The sequence below is a fragment of the Symphodus melops genome (genome assembly GCF_947650265.1).
Source record: "Symphodus melops genome assembly, chromosome: 22".
Taxonomy (NCBI): Eukaryota; Metazoa; Chordata; class Actinopteri; order Labriformes; family Labridae; genus Symphodus; species Symphodus melops.
The window spans coordinates 371609-391268 of record NC_136712.1 but is presented as its reverse complement, the minus strand read 5'-3'; the positions used below and the strand labels follow the sequence as shown (position 1 = coordinate 391268).

The following is a 19660-nucleotide window of genomic DNA, read 5'->3' as shown; positions in this document are numbered from 1 at the left end:
ACTTCATTATTATTATGCAACATCATTATTGTGTGAAAAATGCTTTACAAATAATGTTGGATCTATTGATAGTTAGTTTTGTATTTTCTTTTATTCATCTTTTCATAAACACTATTTACATGTTTCTACCACACGACTGTGCTTCAGAATAGAAGATTATATATATATATATATATATATATATATATATATATATATATAAGCACATTTCATGAGCTCCATGAATATGAGCCAAAGACCGATTGTATTTGTATTTATTGTCCATGCAGCAGAGTCCAGACTGAGGACATTCGTTCTTCTAGAAGGAAAAGAAACCTCAGCTCACAGAGCCGACGGATCACAGATCGCTTCCTGTTATATCATTATTCATTACAAAAATCGTTAAAAACAAACATTATTTCCTCTTTTTCAGGCCCCGCCCCCTGCCCCTTTGATTGGCAGCTTGGACAGGAAGGCAGTAGATGTGCATAGGAAAGTTCCTGAAGTAGCTGCTGACCCACGGCCTGTGGAAGAAACAGACGATACCTGAACACAGAGCAGCCACGGGGAGGAGCTGCTGAATGAACATTATGCACACAGCACTTTAACTCGTGACAGCTTCTCGCCGTGTGTCGTCACTTTTCGGGGGTCAAATCATGTGAGCTGAGTTGGTTTACTTGGCGACTCTCTGGCTGAGGCTCAGGTAGCACAGGCTCGTTCTCAGCAGCTTGTTCTCCTGTTGACGGAGAAATTCAGCCTCTCGTTGGCGCTCGACATCCAGACGCAGAGACTCTCGGAGCTCCGCCTCGATACGAGCCAGCTGAAACACCAAACACACGCTGGAGTCACAGACAGGAAGTCACACGCACGACTTCCTTTGACACTCAAACTGCAATAAACGCAACGCAGAGGTCAGAACACGTCGACCTTGTGAAACTCAAAGACCGAACTTTCACTGCTTCCTCTTCTGGTTCTCTGTCTGTGTGTAAATCCTGCCACCAGGGGGCTGGGTGGTGATCTCTGTCCCCTCTCAGTGAGGAGGTTGCTGGTTTGAATCCCGTCTGACGGGAGCCTCTCTGTATGCTCCGACTTCGACTTTGTTATCTTTATAGTTTTGACTTTGAATCTTTAAATACGACTTGATTCCTGAAAACGTTGAATTCTAAAAGGCGGCTCTGACAGAGTGTTTTACCTCCTCCAGCAGACTCCGGTTGTCCTCCAGCTTCCTCTGCTGCTCGCACAGAGCCAAAGACGCCGGGTCAGGCAGACGCCTCACTTCCTGTCTCTGTGCCCCGCCCTCACCTGCTCCACCTGTCTGCTGCTGCTGGGCGATCGGAGGCAGGAAACAGGTGCTGAGAGAGAGAGAGAGAGTGATGATCAAATTTCACTCCATCGTGTTGTAATCTTGTCGAGCACACACACACACACACACACACACACACACACACACACACACACACACACACACACACACACACACACACACACACACACACACACACACACACACACTCATGTAAACCAGTTTCCATTCAGATTTGTTTACAGTCAGATCTGATCACAGTAACGAATCCCTCTGCCAAGGTCGTGCTTCGGTGGAGAGTATCACACACACACACACACACACACACACACACACACACACACACACACACACACACACACACACACAGTTATCAGATTGTGTTATCAGACTGAGTTTCCTCTTGCACAGCTGACTCAGCAAAGTTTCCGTTAAAGTCTAAGTTTGTAAGTTTGTCTCTTTTATTTAGTTTTTATAAATATTTATTTTAAAGCTCCACCAACCTTCAGCCAGGTGATCTGACACAGACCACTGATACAAATAATGATTGATTCATTGATAGTCATTGTAGTACTAACCCTCTCCCACTACAGTCCGACCTGGATGCTCGATCGAAGGAGAACCATGTGACCTCCTGTTACCTGTTCTCTTACCTCTGCTCTCTGCTGTCTGACTCCTCCTGGATCTTTGACAAATGACGACATCCCATCCTGACCTTCTACACACACACACACACACACACACACACACACACACACACACAGTGTGGTCAGCTGTACTTAATGCTCTTCTCCTGACCTTCATTTCAGCTTAATTTCTTCTTTCAGTTTTTGCGTCCCCGTAAACCACATCGGTCCATGCATCCTGCTATTTAGGTTTTTTTGCATGTAAACTTCTTCAACTGTAAGAAACACAATCACCCCCTGGTGGTTAATCTTGGAACTGCATGTGCTCAAACCTTACGGTACATCCCAGCTTTTCTTTGGAACACGAGACGTCTGACAGCTGATAAGAAGTTTTTATTTTTAACACACTTCCTCCTGAGCTCTGACGTCCCCATAAACCTGCCGGGTCTCCACAGGGCGTTCATCAAACACGCAGCACTTATATATGTACTGGTTTCATTTCCTTAACATTTTAACTTCCTAAAGTGTCGACACTCACACACACACACACACACACACACACACACACACACACACACAGAGGGCAGAGTGTCAGTTAATTACACACTCTCAGCGGGAGGAGACAGACCGACAACTTCCCCGGTGACAGTTTCCGTGGTGACAGGAGACGTCTGTCTGTCAATCCCCGAGCTGACAGCCGACACCGCTGCACACACACACACACACACACACACACACACACACACACACACACACGGACAGCTGAGTAGAGATTAGTTACCTGTATCATTTTAGAAACAAAACACCTGGTTTAGTTTTGTTCAGATTAACGTTTCACAAGGATCCATAAATGTGTTTTTTAAGTGGTGAATGAATGAAGACGTATGTTACGTATATTATGTATATTATGGATATTATGGATATTATGTATATTATGTATATTATGTATATTATGTATATTATGGATATTATGGATATTATGTATATTATGTATATTATGGATATTATGGATATTATGGATATTATGTTTATTATGTATATTGATAGATTGATCCTCATCAGTAAATGACTTTATTGTTAATTCAAACTTTCAGAGAGAGGAAACAACCAACCGTCTTATTTAACTTTGTCTGATGACACAAAAACTCTGATATATTTAAAAACTGAATCATCCTGTTCTTCATATTTCAGTGACAATTTTTAGCTGGTTTTCAAACAGACTAAAATGAACACTGGTGGAGGGCGCAGGTGGCCAAGCGGTGAGGTCGCACCCACTGAGGATAAAGTCCTCACAGGCTCCTCCTGCTTTTTAATGTCTCATTAACAAAGACTCAAAAGGACAAATTAAAAATGTATTCCTGCATAAAAAATACATCAGTACCAATGATAATCATTCCAACATCATTTCCTTCATGTCTGCAGGCAAAGGGTCCGAGCATGCAGACGTCTTCCCTCATTCTCCACCAGAAGGAGATTTTCTCAATATTACATTTAATCAGCAGAACAAGAAAAGAAAACATCTGCAAAGCTTTCAGACATTCTGATTGGTCCACAGAGGCGCCAAAACCATCACAAACAGAACAGCTTTCCTCCCAGTGCTCAGGAATATTAGGAAATATAACATTAGGAATATAAAGTTGCAAAACAGCAACACAGAAAATGTGATGCTACAAACACAGGTGATCAAAGTCATGATGCCTCACTCGTGTCTTTATGTAGGAAGTGAAATAAAAAGAGTGAAATGATGTGAACATGCAGATACTCACAGTGTGCTGGACATCCATCCTGTATGTGCAACTTTACCCTCCTCTGCAGACGTTTGTCTCAGACACCTAATTAGTTTGGTGTTTCTACTGCACCGCCTCCACCTGAATTAGTCATCAGTGTGTGTGTGTGTGTGTGTGTGTGTGTGTGTGTGTGTGTGTGTACAGCTACAGTAGAAAACCAAGGGTCCCTAAAAGTTTCATTAAATGACGTGTATTTACTCTCCGTCAGTCATCCAGCGGACGTCTCGCCTCACCTGTCGTCTGTCTGTGATTAAAGGAAACACCTGGTGGAGAGAGCTAACGTTAAGAGTCCGGGTACGTTAAGAGTCCCGGTACGTTAAGAGTCCGGGTACGTTAAGGGTCCGGGTACGTTGAAGTCCGAACCCCTCCACAGGTTTCTGCATTTCTCTGCAACAACCATTTTACAGAGTCGTCCAATCAGGCGTCTCCGCTCATTAACATAGTGTGTATGAGTGGGCGGGGCCTCAGTCCCTAAAAAGGTAACGAGCAACAGGTCTCTTGTAAAAACTGCTGATTCTAAGAAATAAACCATTTAACAAACGTTTAAAGAAGCTTTTTATTCCACACAAAGCAGAGCGGTGAAGTCCAACACATAGAAAAGATTCATCTCAACAGTTTTCACATATTAATTAGTCACAGTAACTCACATCGTGCATCAGTCAGACACACCTCTCTGTTTTAATCATCCAATCACCGCCTTTCATTCAACTCTTCAATTGGTAATTCAATCAGGACGTCTGAAGTCATTAGGAAAGGTGTGATGTCATCATAACGAGCTCGTGCTTTACCTTCAGTAAATCATTCAAACATACAAAATGTGACCATTCAAAGTCTTTAACTAAACTGTGTTTGAAGCTTGTCGCAGGATGCTTCAACCAAACCTCAAACATTATTTTAACATCTTTATCTTATTATCTGAGTAACTGACTCAATAACTTACCAACATGTAACTATTCAATTATTACTACTAATATTATTATTACCCGTTTATTCTTTTATATGCTGCTTCCTGATCTGAACCTCCATCAGCTGGATGTTGAGTATTAAAGGACCAATCAGTGAGCTGTGTGAGATGATAGCATGTGTTTGATCAGAGCATCTTCACTGCAGCTACGTGAGAGATTTACATGAAGATAGAAACGTTTTTAAAAGAAGCTCAGAAATCTGTGCAGTGTCTGTAGAAGTGGAAGTGGTAATCAGTGAAGAGCGCCCCGGCGAAGTTATGGTCGGTGTCGCAGTGTGCTTGACCCTGAGAGAAACAACACAAACACGTTCTCATTATAAGATGCTGAAGGTTGGATTCCAAGTGTAGCTCACACATTTGGCTGTGTCTTCAGACATTAGAGGAGAAAATCGAGACGGTTTGGTTTCTTACAGCGACTGCTGAGCGAAAGTGATACGAGCTGTGCTGAAGTCGAGCCACGTGAAGAGGCCATTCATGTTCTCCCTGCAGAGACGGACAAACAGAAACACATTCAGTCTGCTGCGTCAGTAACAAACTGTGACTTTTACCTCTTTGGACTTTACCTCAGTCCAAACTGAAATCCAATCCATGCAATTTATTGATAACGAATGAACTCAGAGATGGTTTTGTTGATGACTGACCGTCTATCAATGTCTAAAATGTCTATAAATTAAAGAGGGTTAATGACAGCTGAAGTCTGAGTGCTTACAGTCATTTTGAGTTTGAAACGTGTTGGATTAGCGAGGCTGTGATTAGCATGTTGTCGACACGAGGAAAACCTCACATCCATTATTGATCCGTGTTTTCCCAACACATCCTGCATTATTAACTATTGTGATAACTGAGTCGGTGGACTGGAACCTCAGTGACCCTAAAGCCAACATGCACACACACACACACACACACACACACACACACACACACACACACACACACACACTCACAGGACTGCTAGCACACTTACTTGTGTGTTGGATGGGTATCTGCTTCCTGTGACTGTGTTCATATCCAGTAAAGTGGAGCAGGACGCTGACTCATCAAACCTGCACAGGTGAACCACCAGCAGCTCTGTAGAACTGTGCAGGAATATAACATGTCACATATGCAGTGCCCTGTTTAACCACTAGGGGTCAGAGTTACAGACTGACTGTTAATGACTCACTTCATGAGCAGAGTGACTCTCATGTTAACAGGAACAAACTGGCTGATTGGAACTCTGAACACGTATCTGTCCGGCCTGAAACAAACACACGTCGTTTATATCAGAGCTGTTTATACTCGTGATGATGTCGTACATTCAGTCCTTACCCACACTCGTCTCTCAGGCAGTACTTCCTGTCAATCACCTGCTGGTTCTCTTTGACCATGAACGACTGGATCGTTGTGTTTGTCCCTGAAACAGAAACGTAGGGTAGGTGATTGTCTTCATGTCCTGACAGTAATTAAAATCTTATGAGCTCTGAAAAGGAACAAAGAAAATCTGTAGCAGCTGGAAGCCTGTAAAAACTTCAACCAATGTGGGATGAAGGTTCGTTTTTTATAAACCAATCAAGTCTCTCTACTCCACGCACGCACGAGCCCACACTCAAAGCATGAGCTGAAATCCACTTCTGGACCAATGGCGCTCGTGAATGTAAGTGAGGGGCGTGGCTTTAGAGGGAGCAAATAGAGGAGGGGGCGTGGCTTTAGAGGGAGCACAGATGGGAAGGGGCGTGGCTTTAGAGGGAGCACATAGAGGAGGGGGTGTGGCTTTAGAGGGAGCACATAGAGGAGGGGGTGTGGCTTTAGAGGGAGCACATAGAGGAGGGGGTGTGGCTTTAGTGGGAGCACATAGAGGAAGGGGTGTGGCTTTAGAGGGAGCACAGAGAGGAGGAGTGTGGCTTTAGAGGGAGCACATAGAGGAGGGGGCGTGGCTTTAGAGGGAGCACATAGAGGAAGGGGTGTGGCTTTAGAGGGAGCACAGAGAGGAGGAGTGTGGCTTTAGAGGGAGCACATAGAGGAGGGGGCGTGGCTTTAGTGGGAGCACATAGGAGGGGGCGTGGCTTTAGAGGGAGCACATAGAGGAGAGGAGGTGGGAGAACAGAGAGCATGCTACTTTAAAAATCATGCTAGTTTTAGAAAATGACCAACCCTGCCTTTCATGTGCTGAATGTTTTTAAAATGATTTGTCTCATTTTCAACACAACACACACACACACACACACACACACACACACACACACACACACACACACACACACACTCCCACATAGCAAAGCTCTGAAGTTTACCTCTATGGGAGAATGACATGTATGTGTACAAATGTGAAATGTTAAACACTTACAGTCTTTGGCACTTTTCAGCTTCTTATAAAGTTTTTCTCTTCTTTTTTCTGCTCAATAAAAATAAGACAAACATTTTGTTGACTTCTTTCTATAAGTCTCAAACATTAAAATGTATCATGATAAATCATCAGCGTTTAAAGACATTTGTCACCTGTTATATTGAACTTGTCAGCCACGGCTGACTCAGTGGTGGTGACGTTAAAGTCAGTGCTGCCCCCTGCTGGTGGAGTGCAGCAGTAAACACGATCACAATACAGTAAGTCACAGAAGTCCACGTGTGGGGGCCAGGGGCCTGGGGGCGTGGTCGGGGGCACTGGGACAGGAAAGCATTCAGAAATATAAGAGGAATAAGAGGAAATATAATCACTTTAAAAATGTCTGATTAACCATTTAAACACTGTGTGTGGCGGGTTAGAGGGGCGGGAGGCGGTAGGTTACCTGTGCTGCTGCACGCCGTGCTCGGAGGCGTCACAACACTGCTGTTACTAAAAGACCAAAACACACAATCAGAACACACAACATGTTTTCAAAGCTCAGATCATCAGAGAAAGTGTTTGTCTGTCATTCTGTTAAAATCTTACTAAAGGGGGGCAAAGGCACCGGTCTGTATTTGTTGCCATGGCGATGCACTGGGGTTGCCATGACATAGATAATGGTTGTTACTGCGAGCAGTTTGGTCGGGGTAACTAAGAGGTTTGTTATGTGGTGGCGTCTCTCTCACCTCGAGCCAGTAGTGATGTCAAAGTCTTCCTCCAGATTGATCAGATACAGAGCAGTGATAGAGATGATGCTGCACACAAACACAAACACCATCATTGTTTAATAATGTAATAATGTAAAACATTATTTCTGTTTATAAAGAGCTGGATGTCACGTCTCACCAGAAAGCCATGGTGGCGAGCAGGGCGAAGACGCTGCCCTGGAAGACTTTCTTCTGCAGACAGTGTTTGTATTTGTGACACCAGCCCTCCTTTTGACCTTTCCCCGTCTTACATGTGTCGGGACTCGGAGGCGTCGACACACTGCTGTGTTTTCTGGGTTTCCTGTTGGTGGAAACATATTTAAAATCACAGACAAACATGGCCGTCTTTATTCTGCCTTGTTATACCAGAGTTGTGACTCCAACAGAATACTTATTATGAGCATGTAAGTAACACATGGTACCGTTTGTTAACATGTCCCACAATATCTCTCAGCAAGTCAAATTAAAGAAGCAGAAGAACGGCAACATGCAGGGAAAGGTTTGGTCTCTCTCTTCCTTTCAGGTGCAATGAATTCTGGGATTCAAAGGTGGCTGCTTGTTATTCCCACAGTCCCACAGCCAGCCTTCACACACAGGTGTCCTTGAACTTTAATTTGCATTGATACCCTGATAACACAGTGATACAGATATTATGCAACACACACAGCTGCATAGTTTTTTTCCATGGCGCTCTAAACTTCAGCCCGTTACCTGAAACGTTATTTTTTATGGGGTTCAGTCTCTGACCCCTGAATAAACAACGGGACGCTTTCAACTGTTCTTGTGGACTTTGTGTGTAAAGCTAGCATGCAGTCACACTGAGAGAAGGGTTAAGGTTAGTCGTTTGACGCAGTGTATATTAAAATGATCGAACCCTTCAGATTTACAAGTCACAGATTTACAAGTCACATGACGACCTTCAGGTGGAGAGCAGGTAACCAGCTGAGCGGTGAAAGTTACCCGGTGGAGCGCAGGCTGCCTGTCAGACTCTTCAGCTTTGCCAGTCGGCGGTTCCAGCCCTCTAACTCGATGATTCGAGTCTCCAGGTTGTCTGTTAGCTTGGACAGCTGCTGCACCGCTCCGACGTTCTCCATGAAGATCTGCTCCTGCAGGGCCGAGGGGAAGACGGTGCTTACTGCTGGTAAATTCACTTTATAGTTTCATGCAATACGTTGGAATCTTCCTGTATCATTTTCAGTGTAATGGAATAAAAGCTCCGAAAAGGACTCGGGACTAGCATTGCAAATTAGCTCAAGCTAACACTGCTGTGGTGCGTGCCAACAGTTTACTTGCTCCACACTTGTCCCTGTAGCATGAATGTCATAAACACTGCGATAACATAAGAGATATGCAGACAGGAAAGATGGAAGTTACCTTGTCCACCATGAGGAAGTTGTGAATTTTTTCTCCATCAGAACAGCTGAGGTCGCCGACCTCTTTAACCGCTGAGGGCAGCAGCTCCTTGACCTCCTGGGCTATGATACCTGAAAAATCCTCAGTGTTCCCTCATTCAAATAATTCCTGCATTCATAGCATCACACTCACCTAGTCAGTGAATATGTAGATGTCCCTACCTGTCTGGTGGGTGTGGTCTATTCCCATAGTGGAGGCAAACTCTGGTTTATAATCAAACTCGACTATTCTCATCTGAGTGATTCTCTTCAGCTGCTGCTCAGAGTCAACCTGGCGAACACACGGGTGACCACATGTTATCGAGTCGTGTCACTGAGTTAAACTTGAGCATGTGGTCTTGTATGATTGTCTTACCTCTTGTATGTTTTGCTTAGCGCGGCGGTCAGACGGCTGTATGATGGAGCCCATCACCTTGGCATTACCGCAGACCACTAACGCCTCATCAGGGGAGTCAGTGTTGATGCCAACTCGACCTTGACAGACCACAGCGTCCTGTCCCGCCCCGCGCTGCCACAAGGAGTCCCCGTCCATCTCGAACTGTCCGGGGTTAGAAGCCTGTGGATGGGATACGCTGTTTCATGTCAGTTTAAAAAGGTTTGAGTTTCTCTTCTCATGTTTTAAACTTGTTTACGGCTTATGGTCCATCAGCTTTGAGTCTGACTTCTTACCCTTACGATGATTCTCTCTGACACCAGAGCTGTGAGGGGGAACGTGTCGTCTCCACCCACAGCAGCATACAGACCAACCACCATCTGAAAATATCTTTGGAAAAACAGAAAATGAGCACGAGGCTCCAGGTGTAACCGGACTCATCCCTCCGCTCAGTCCCTCACCTCTGGTCCGGGTTGGGTTTGCCTTTCTTCCTCATGTTGTTGGCCGTCGTCTCGCTGAAGTGCAGTCTGCCAAGTGTTACTTTGGTGATTTTCCCCCCAGGCAGACTGACCCTGGAGGATCATATTTAGTTTAACATATGGAAGTGTTGTTTTATTTGACTTTGGTGATGCTATAACAAAATAAATACCCCCCCCCTTTTTGTGTTTGAGTGGAGCAAGACAAGTCAAACCCAGCTGGTTTGTAACCAAGCGTGAGAGCCTACAAGATTGGTTTGCTTCAACTGGGAGTTTGTATTCATGCGTAGGGTCGGAGCTCACATGGGAAACACCCAGCAAATAGCTTTTGGCCATACATTGGCCTATCTACTAGATCTTTGCTAGATTGGTACCAAGTGGGCTACATTTCCATTTGGATCCTGTATGGAGCTCCTCATGGGACTTTGAGCTTCAGTGTCCATGGAGGCCAAAATACAAAACTGACTAAAATCCAGCAGGGTTTCATTATACTGGAACCACAAGGTGTATAAACCACGTCCAAGACTTCCACACAGTGAGTGGATAACCATTGGAGCTGGTTAACCTGCACATACATACATCACAACATACATTTGTCTGTAGTATGGAGGGCTGATTCCTCTGATTTATACCTGACTGGATGAAATGGCTTCTTACTGCGATCCGGCTGAGACTGCTCAATGGTCACCTGGTGGCTTGGAGATTCCAGCTGTAAGAAATGAGACACACAGGTATTTCATATTAGAAACACCAACCATGGGTTGTGTTGTTATTCAGATTCTCTTGAAACCAAAAAGGCTTGATACACCAAATCCAATTAACTCATTTCCATGTATTTGGGAGCCAAATTAAAGAGGCCTTACCCAAATGCATTCAAGCAATTATATACTGTTTATGTAAATTACCAACTCATAAGTCAACTGGGCTTTGTTTACAAAAAACTATAATCTGACAGCTCAACTGACCGTGGGATCTTTCTGCACTTATTGTGTAACCAGGTGTTAGTTAACAAGCCGCTTGGAAAGCAGCACCCGCTGGTTGGGCTAGGGTTAGGGGTTAGGGTTAGGGGTTAGGGTTAGGGGTTAGGGGTTAGAGTTAGGGTTAGGGTTAGGGGTTAGGGTTAGGGGTTAGGGTTAGGGGTTAGGGGTTAGGGGTTAGAGTTAGGGTTAGGGTTAGGGGTTAGGGTTAGGGTTAGGGTTAGGGGTTAGGGTTAGGGGTTAGAGTTAGGGTTAGGGTTAGGGGTTAGGGTTAGGGGTTAGGGGTTAGGGGTTAGGGGTTAGAGTTAGGGTTAGGGTTAGGGGTTAGGGTTAGGGTTAGGGGTTAGGGTTAGGGGTTAGGGTTAGGGGTTAGGGTTAGGGGTTAGAGTTAGGGTTAGGGTTAGGGGTTAGGGGTAGGGGTTAGAGTTAGGGTTAGGGTTAGGGGTTAGGGTTAGGGTTTAGAGTTAGGGTTAGGGTTAGGGGTTAGGGTTAGGGGTTAGAGTTAGGGTTAGGGTTAGGGGTTAGGGGTTAGGGTTAGGGGTTAGAGTTAGGGTTAGGGTTAGGGGTTAGGGGTTAGGGTTAGGGGTTAGGGGTTAGAGTTAGGGTTAGGGTTAGGGGTTAGGGTTAGGGTTAGGGGTTAGGGTTAGGGGTTAGGGTTAGGGGTTAGGGTTAGGGGTTAGAGTTAGGGTTAGGGTTAGGGGTTAGGGGTAGGGGTTAGAGTTAGGGTTAGGGTTAGGGGTTAGGGTTAGGGTTTAGAGTTAGGGTTAGGGTTAGGGGTTAGGGTTAGGGGTTAGAGTTAGGGTTAGGGTTAGGGGTTAGGGGTTAGGGTTAGGGGTTAGAGTTAGGGTTAGGGTTAGGGGTTAGGGGTTAGGGTTAGGGGTTAGGGGTTAGGGTTAGGGTTAGGGGTTAGGGGTTAGGGTTAGGGGTAAGGGTTAGGGTTAGGGGTTAGGGTTAGGGTTAGGGGTTAGGGTTAGGGGTTAGGGTTAGGGGTTAGGGTTAGGGGTTAGGGGTTAGGGTTAGGGGTTAGGGTTAGGGTTAGGGGTTAGGGGTTAGGGGTTAGGGTTAGGGTTAGGGGTTAGGGGTTAGGGTTAGGGGTTAGGGTTAGGGTTAGGGGTTAGGGTTAGGGGTTAGGGTTAGGGGTTAGGGTTAGGGGTTAGGGGTTAGGGTTAGGGGTTAGGGTTAGGGTTAGGGGTTAGGGTACCCTGGTGAATCTTGTGTTAATGCTGAGCTGCATGTGTCATGGATAAATCCCAGTCCTGGATCCAGAACACAAGCTGATGCACACATTGAACTAACCTGGGACCAATTAGGAATCATAATTTGTTGAGTAAGTGATGCCATCCATTGTAGCTTGAATGCTAACTGAGCTAGCGAGAATGGGATGCCTAAATATGTCATTGAAATGATGTGATGTTGTTCTTAGTGTAGAAACCTCTTTGTGGAGGTTTGCACACACCTTGATCCCGAACACTTTTATCAGGAAGTGGTTAACTTGCTGTGGCCCGCTCGGCGTTTTGATGTACTGGGGTTCTGCCGCTATGCCGATGTGAACCGTGACCTGGAAGTGATTCTTCTTCTGGCAGACAAAAGATTCATCTGCTGCAGAGTAGATGAAGCCTTTATCAGTGTCGACATGGTAAGCAGGAGGAGACCTGGACACAGAAGAAAAGCCTGTTGAACTAAGCACTGACCTAACTCTGTGCAGGTGTTTCATCTAAAGACAGAAATATTTCATCACACTAACACACGTTTAAAGCCACTGGCCAAAATGAAACACATGTTCTGTACTCACACTGTCTGGTAGTTGGCATTGTACAAAGTGCTCCACTGATCTTGCATGTACTGATCCCAAGTCAGCAACTGATTGGATCCCAAATTCAGTCCACCAGCAACTATGCAATTCCCAACAGGAGTCCCCTCCCTTTCATTGCATGAACTCTCAGTTCCTGCTTGGGGTTCATCCGACCCAGATCTCCTCCTTTTTTTATTTTCTGGAGATCTGGAGGAGGAGCAGAAATACTTCACTTGCAGTTCTATGTTTATTTTCTATATCCTTGTCCATCTTGTCCCATGATATACGGACATCAGCGAGACATAAACGACTTTATGATTTCTTGTCTTATGCTGAAAATCTTCTTACCTGTTATGTAGTGTGGAGCCAAGCCGGACTGAGCAGGCGGAAGGGGGCATGAAAACATTTGGGACTGGACCCGGATCAGTGCAGGGTGTGGAATAGTTGTTCAGGTGGGGCACTGGCGGGGAAGGGGGTGTGGGAGGGGTATAAACCTGTGAGTAGTTGTCAGGACTTGGGTAGTGTGTGTGTTCAGGTGAGGGGAGTGTGTGCTGGTGTAGGGGGTGAGGTGAGGTCCCAGACTTGATGCAAGTGTTAGTGAGGCCCAAACTGCGGAGCTGATTGTGGGTCAGAAGCTCATGTCGGACTTGGTCTGGGCCATGGTTCTTAAAGCGACAGGATGACGGTGGGACACAACGCAGTGTTGGCTGAAAAACTTCCTGCGGCGTCTGCTCGTTGTACCAATATGGCGGCTTGTGATGGAAGTCTGTAAATCAAAGAAGAAGCTAATATCATTGGGTATTTCCATTTTGTAAATGCAGACCCGACCTAAAACGTTAATCCTTCTATAAACTTAGCGTGGTAACTGGTAGCAGGCCAGCAAGATGAGTGTCCTACTTTAGTGTTAGCTCCAGAATGCTAGCAGTTCAGGCTAGCTTTAATTCCACTGTTACAATTGGAATTGCTATTTTTCTGATCACATCGTATTCGTCATTTATTTTCTACTAATCTTCATCATTTTGGCTAGCAAGACAAAAAAGACGTACCTGGCATCTGTGCAGGTGAACAGGCCTCCGAGCTGGAGTCAGGAGGAGAGTCAGGGAGCATGCTGGTTTTAAACAAAAAACATCTTCAGACAAGACAGGACAAACTGGCTATGAATCACTATGAGCCCATCTGACTCCACAGTTCTATTGATTACAAAGGAAATAATGAATGAACGTGTTTGATAAGGTGGCGTTTATGTTACTTGGTGAAAACAACCTTTTCCTGTGTTTATTACCTTTGCCATGCTGATAAGCAAATAGGTCAAATGTGTTGTTTGTGTTATATAACAGGATGTATGTCGAGGGATAATCATGATGTAATGGGTTTTCACGAAACATCAGCATCTGGATCACAGAGAAGACCTGATCGACTGGGAGGCTTACAAGCTGTTGGGGTCCAAGTCATTGCTGAGGTACTGCTCCAGGATACTCGTGTCCACAACGACAGAACTGTCCAACACACCGCTCATGTCCTGACCTGCACACACACACACACACACACACACACACACAGTAAAAGATTGTTCTTGACCCAGAAAACCTGAGTCCATGTTCGGGGATCTTTCTACTACAGAATGACTCTGTTCAAGGACACCTTGAAGTTCCACAAGGACCTCAAATACCCCGTGAACATTCCCAGGTAATGTGGAAGAAAGGGAGCCTTTAAGTTCAAGTTAATCATGGGCCGATGGATGGTCCTCTTCAAGTGATACTAGAACTACCTGAAGGAGCCTTGGGCTTACTTGAGGGTCACCTGATTCTACTCCACTGAAATCCTGAAACTCCCAAATGAGGCATTTCAAACACTCTCCCTCACTTTCACTTTCCTCTTCAAGGACGAATGCAACTTTATCAAGGGTGCAGCCTAAAGGTCCCTGAAGTTCTCAGATTTCAGAGGTATGGAGACATAGCATAACCAGGAATTATTCACTGTTATGAGATGACTTGTGACCCCTCACCATGAAAGAACTGCTGCAGCGCCTCATTCTCTCCAACCACCTGGGGAGGCAGCCGGCCGGCTCCTGGCTCCATGCGTCCCTGAAGGGGGCGCTGCAACCGCAGAATGAGGAAAGATTAGGAGGAGACAATGACACTGAAAGGATGTTTTGCACTCATAAGGACAACATTGCTCAATTTGTAAACCTGTAGCTTCAGTGTTTAGCCAGCTCTGCATGTGGTGGACACTGTAGCTTCAGTGTTTAGCCAGCTCTGCATGTGGTGGACACTGTAGCTTCAGTGTTTAGCCAGCTCTGCATGTAGTGGACACTGTAGCTTCAGTGTTTAGCCAGCTCTGCATGTAGAGACACTGTAGCTTCAGTGTTTAGCCAGCTCTGCATGTGGTGGACACTGTAGCTTCAGTGTTTAGCCAGCTCTGCATGTGGTGGACACTGTAGCTTCAGTGTTTAGCCAGCTCTGCATGTGGTGGACACTGTAGCTTCAGTGTTTAGCCAGCTCTGCATGTGGTGGACACTGTAGCTTCAGTGTTTAGCCAGCTCTGCATGTGGTGGACACTGTAGCTTCAGTGTTTAGCCAGCTCTGCATGGGTCTGTAAAGCTTTCTGCGTTCTAACCTCTCTCCATGTTTCATCTCCAACATTGATCCTAGTTTGAGCAGCTTTCTGCTGCTGGAGCTTATTAGAAACATGCAGAGGCTTTTTAGCTCGGGTACAATCACTTCTATCTGAAGCAGTTCCACTGCCCGCTTCCATCGCTGCAACACCTGTTCACCTGATAACTGCTCTCATATCTGGCAAACCCAGGGGCGTCCAAAACGGCCTTCAAAGCCCCGCCTACCTTCTCTGGTCCAATCAGATCCAGAGCATTCAGGAGCAGAATCTAAAGTTAGAAGGAGGACATACTGGCTGCTGCATTGTTGTCAGAGAAGCTTCAACACAGCAGGTTTCCTTCATGATCACACAGGAAGAGAGCAGCTCTCTGATTGGTTCTTTTACTGTTAAATTAAATAAAATACAATAACACATTTTAAACGTTGTCTTAATTTCACACTATCCAACCTATATTTTCCCCACAATGACTAATACTTTGAAATATTCATTCAAACATGGAGTCAAAGCAGATGTGACATTTGTTTACATAAATTGATGTTTTGCTTTTCATGCCTTCTTCGCCCAGATGTTTTTAAACTTGATTTATTTTCTCCTGAAAGTGTTCGGCCGTACGGCAGGAGGATTGATTTCTCTTTGTTTAAGCACACACCTGCGTCGTCTCTCCAAGATGGCCACCGGTCAGTAGATCAGGTGTAATCCGTCAGTTAATCCAAACCACTCGTCCTCAGGTACAATCCATCTCTACGTCTATGAGTCCAGCAAATGTTCAATCTGAATCGGTCAGTTCTTCTTCTGTGGATTTATTGGGATGAAATAAATCCTGTTCTTAGATTCTGGTTCCTCTTCTTGTGACTCTGCGGATCGTCTCTGTCTGCCAGCTGAACTTTGAGCTTTGAACAGGAAAAGGTAAAAGACATCAACCCACCTGACGCAGGCAGATAACACACCTGTGTGTGTGTGTGTGTGTGTGTGTGTGTGTGTCATAAAACAGAGTCATTTTATTGGCAGTGCACACATTGTAAACATCACACCTTCGACATTCTTCTTTCTAAGGTGAAACTTATTTCACCTGTTTGCTCAGAGTTAAAGTGGAGAATCACACTGAGCCTGTTTACAGCTAGCAGGGTCAGAACCTCCAGACAATAAATACATGTATGTTATTGTGAATATGTTGTGAAATTACCAAAATGTGTCAATAAAATAAAAGATCTTCATCGAACCTGGTTACATATCTGATCTCCAGAACGTGCTGTTCCAGGCTCCAGCCAGCAGGTGGCAGTGCAGACTGCCTGTCACCTCGTCGTGTTTCTGCAGAGAGAAGCAGTGAAGAAGATTTCAGATAAAACAAATATAATCATTTCAAACCCTTGACTGTTCTTCTCCGAGCAGCAGGTGGCGCTAAAGGACAAGTTGTGTTTCCTCCTTTAGAGCCCGTCGGCTGGAAACACGAAACGTTCAGCGGTTTGATTCAAACGGGCTGAAAAAATCTTTCAAACAGCTCAGAGATTTTTTTTTTTTTAATTTAATGGCGGGAAATGAAACAACTGCGCTGTTTTATGAGCCAATAAATAGCTTGCAACTTTAGAGGAAGTTTCTGTGAAGGAAGTCTGTAATCTGGTGCTAATTATACAGACAAAAACAAACTCTTTAAAAGCTCAAAGCTGGTGACACGGCGAGGTTCTGTGAGGATTTAACGGAAAGCCAACAAAATAGGACTAATCAGACTTTTTCAAATGATTTTCCTTTTAAATCAAATTTGTCAAAATGTCTGTGCTGCTGTTGGTCGGCAGGTAAGGCAGGTAACTGCGGGGGCTCCAGACAGCAGGGGGATCATTGTTCTGGCTGCTTCGGCCAAAAGTGACGAGCTGAAAAGTTGAACATTTTCACTCTGCAGCGTACCAACGTGAAGCGAGCGAGCGGACCCTGAGGAGCGGAGAGAACTCCGCCCCTTTTATCCACTTTTTACTTTCTTGGTTTCTGTTGGTTCCCCTCAGCGACCCGCCCGCGACGGTTCAGTCCTCCTTAAATGATGCAGATAGTCTCCACAGTTTATACTTGATATCTTCATTGCTTCACCGTTCTTCCTGCCGGAGACTTTTTGTGACCTCTCGGCTTCTTCTGAGAGAAATGTTCTTTAAAAATCAGTTTAACAATAACTTTAGTGTGCGCTCTTATCTTATCTCGTATACACACTCAATCAGCCCATTGTCTGTCTTATCGCTGTTGTTTTTATGACCTGGATCTCACTGAACGCCAACAACAGGTTGACCTGCTCCATCATCTCGTACTGACTCATTTTCAGTCAAAACGTTCAGACAGTGATCTTCTGAACCTTTTAAATACAAAGACATGAAAGTGTCTGTGATCAGTGATTCATGGTGTAAATCCAGCAGAGAAGAAGACTTTCTGATCCTCTCGTGATGCGTGTGAACTTCCTGACTGTGACTCATGGCTCTGGGTTATTGTGCGATTGTTTCAAATCAGCGACTCGCCTTCTTCTGTCTTCAGAAATAGAGCAGAATGATCATCAAGACGTCACAGAACAACACGGGAGAAACGTTCGACTTCATGTGTGAGAACAAAACTCCTCCCACATGATCCTCGTCTGTTTTATCTTCTGAATAAGTGGACAGGGATCAGACTAACAGCTGGAGACAAACGTAAACACAGCGAGGCTACGTGGCCATTTTGTTTTTGTTTTGTTTTGAAGTCAACAAATGAACATCTGTCGGGAAAGTAACCTCGGTCTCGTCTCGGTTCATTTCATCTTCGGAGGAGCGCTCAGATCTCGTCTTCGTCCACATGGAAATGTAAAAACCTTCTGCTACGACTTGTGAACGGAGTTGGGTAGTTCGTTCAAACACCGGGGGGCGACAGAGGAGAAGAGCTACGTTAGCGCCCCATCAGCGGATTGCATGGCGTCTGGCTCCACCCTTCAGTGGGCACGCTTTGCACCCCAAAGGTACGATACTAAAACAGCAGAACGGAACAGAGCGGTTCTTTTGGTACCCATCCCAACTTCCCAATAAATGTCCATCATACCGAAGCGAAGTGAAGCGAAGTGAAGCGAAGGGTGGAAACGGTTCGAGGTAGAACAGGTCGCTGCAGCTTCATGAAGGTGTTTTTGGACAGAGATGAAGATGAGGAGTCGTGATGTCACTTCTTAGCTTTAGTTCAGAGCTTCTTCTTCGACACGTCGAGCTGAAGGAGGATTCGGTCTCCGCTCACTGATTTCATGCAACAACGTTGTTTCGATGTTCAGACGCCTTTCTGAACGTGCTGATGTGGAAGCGCCGCTCTTCACGCTGCGGCGGGTCGTCGTGTCGTCTTCTCACATTTTGATCTGTTTTGACCTTAAAATGAGTCACGCCGTCTTCAGTCATGACTCATGTGTGAGGATACCGATGAATCACCACAGGACACGTCGGTGCAATTAACGCCACAACGTTTTTATTCACGTCACAAACAGAAACAAAAACTTCACCCAGGAACAAAACACAAAACGTTCAAATATTTTACAACACGCAGAGAATACAGGAGACGCCATCTTTACTGTTCTGAGCGGAGAACAGTGCAACAGTTAAACTGTTACGCACAGCTTCAGGGGGCGGAGCCACAGAGACAGACTCCGCCCCCTAACATGATGCAAGTCAATATTCACACTGATATTTTATATAATTAACATTTTAAACAGTTATAGTGTTTTTAAACACTAATTTACACGTCATTAAATCACACTGGTCATCTTTCTAAAGTTTGACACGCACAAGACGTTTTGAGACGTGACTTCATGCTGAAACCACGTTTAATCACGCGAGAGTTCACGTTTTAACGACAAACAGCAGGTGTGTGGCGTCATGCGAGGCGTCTCGTGCGTTCAGAGTATCATCGTGTTAAACGTCAGGAGCAGGATGCAAGTGTGACCCCTCGTGTTTAAAATGGGTACTGCAGCCTGATCAGAGAGGACGATCACGCCATCGTCTCGCTCACTACACAGCTCACTGATTGGTGCTTTAAATAAGAAGGGTAAACGGGTTGTACACAAACATTAAAATCAAGAGTTCAGTAAAAGACTTTTCTCACAGTCTACACAATAAGAAAATAGGATTGTCACAGTAGCCTGTATTTACATTATTTACATTGATGACAGAACACGGTAAACAGTCGTACAAACAGGAACAACAGTGTTTTTAAAAGAAAGTTAGAACGCGGTGTAAACAGAAAAGAGAAACAGAAAGTGATGAAATGCAACGTTCACAGGGCGTCCATGTTTGTTTCTATGTTCATCATCA

At 45.0% G+C, this 19660-nt stretch overlaps 2 protein-coding genes and 1 long non-coding RNA gene across 4 annotated transcripts; all 3 read right to left on the bottom strand.

Annotated features, from left to right (window-relative positions):
• Positions 1–279: 279 nt before the first annotated feature.
• On the bottom strand, positions 280–4104 carry LOC306818281 (uncharacterized protein). Of its 2 annotated transcripts, none has more exons than XM_079335776.1 (5): positions 3929–4104; positions 1936–2000; positions 1172–1331; positions 657–799; positions 280–503 (listed from the first exon to the last, which is right to left on the bottom strand). In XM_079335776.1, the coding sequence occupies exons 2-5, from the start codon at positions 1989–1991 to the stop codon at positions 395–397; spliced, it is 468 nt and encodes a 155-aa protein (XP_079191902.1). In that variant the 5' UTR covers positions 1992–2000; positions 3929–4104; the 3' UTR covers positions 280–394. The 2 variants fall into 2 exon arrangements, with proteins under 2 accessions (XP_079191902.1, XP_079191901.1); XM_079335775.1 differs by lacking the exon at positions 3929–4104 and adding an exon at positions 3675–3805.
• A 129-nt stretch (positions 4105–4233) lies between these two features.
• On the bottom strand, positions 4234–4511 carry LOC306818282. The gene is made up of 2 exons (XR_013778155.1): positions 4431–4511; positions 4234–4392 (listed from the first exon to the last, which is right to left on the bottom strand). It is a non-coding gene; the product is annotated as an uncharacterized lncRNA (long non-coding RNA).
• A 227-nt stretch (positions 4512–4738) lies between these two features.
• Positions 4739–16241, bottom strand: myrfl (myelin regulatory factor like). The gene is made up of 24 exons (XM_079335492.1): positions 16018–16241; positions 14761–14851; positions 14186–14279; positions 13802–13863; positions 13104–13521; positions 12756–12962; positions 12420–12615; positions 10619–10695; positions 9972–10082; positions 9807–9900; positions 9493–9693; positions 9300–9408; positions 9100–9209; positions 8686–8831; positions 7865–8026; positions 7705–7773; positions 7422–7468; positions 7135–7296; positions 6983–7030; positions 5968–6052; positions 5822–5896; positions 5624–5735; positions 5071–5142; positions 4739–4944 (listed from the first exon to the last, which is right to left on the bottom strand). Exons 2-24 carry the CDS (start codon positions 14831–14833, stop codon positions 4852–4854), a joined length of 2823 nt encoding a protein of 940 aa, XP_079191618.1. The 5' UTR covers positions 14834–14851; positions 16018–16241; the 3' UTR covers positions 4739–4851.
• Positions 16242–19660: the final 3419 nt, after the last annotated feature.

Coding starts and splice junctions, on each gene's coding strand:
- LOC306818281 (XM_079335775.1), bottom strand. Junction 1,332..1,935: donor TCAGACAGCAGAGAGCAGAG/GTAAGAGAACAG, acceptor TCTCTCTCTCAG/CACCTGTTTCCTGCCTCCGA. Junction 800..1,171: donor ACCGGAGTCTGCTGGAGGAG/GTAAAACACTCT, acceptor TTGGTGTTTCAG/CTGGCTCGTATCGAGGCGGA.
- myrfl (XM_079335492.1), bottom strand. CDS start 14,833: ATGGAGCCAGGAGCCGGCCGGCTGCCTCCCCAGGTGGTTGGAGAGAAT. Junction 9,694..9,806: donor CAGAGAGAATCATCGTAAGG/GTAAGAAGTCAG, acceptor TCCCATCCACAG/GCTTCTAACCCCGGACAGTT. Junction 8,832..9,099: donor ACTTCCTCATGGTGGACAAG/GTAACTTCCATC, acceptor TCGGCCCTGCAG/GAGCAGATCTTCATGGAGAA.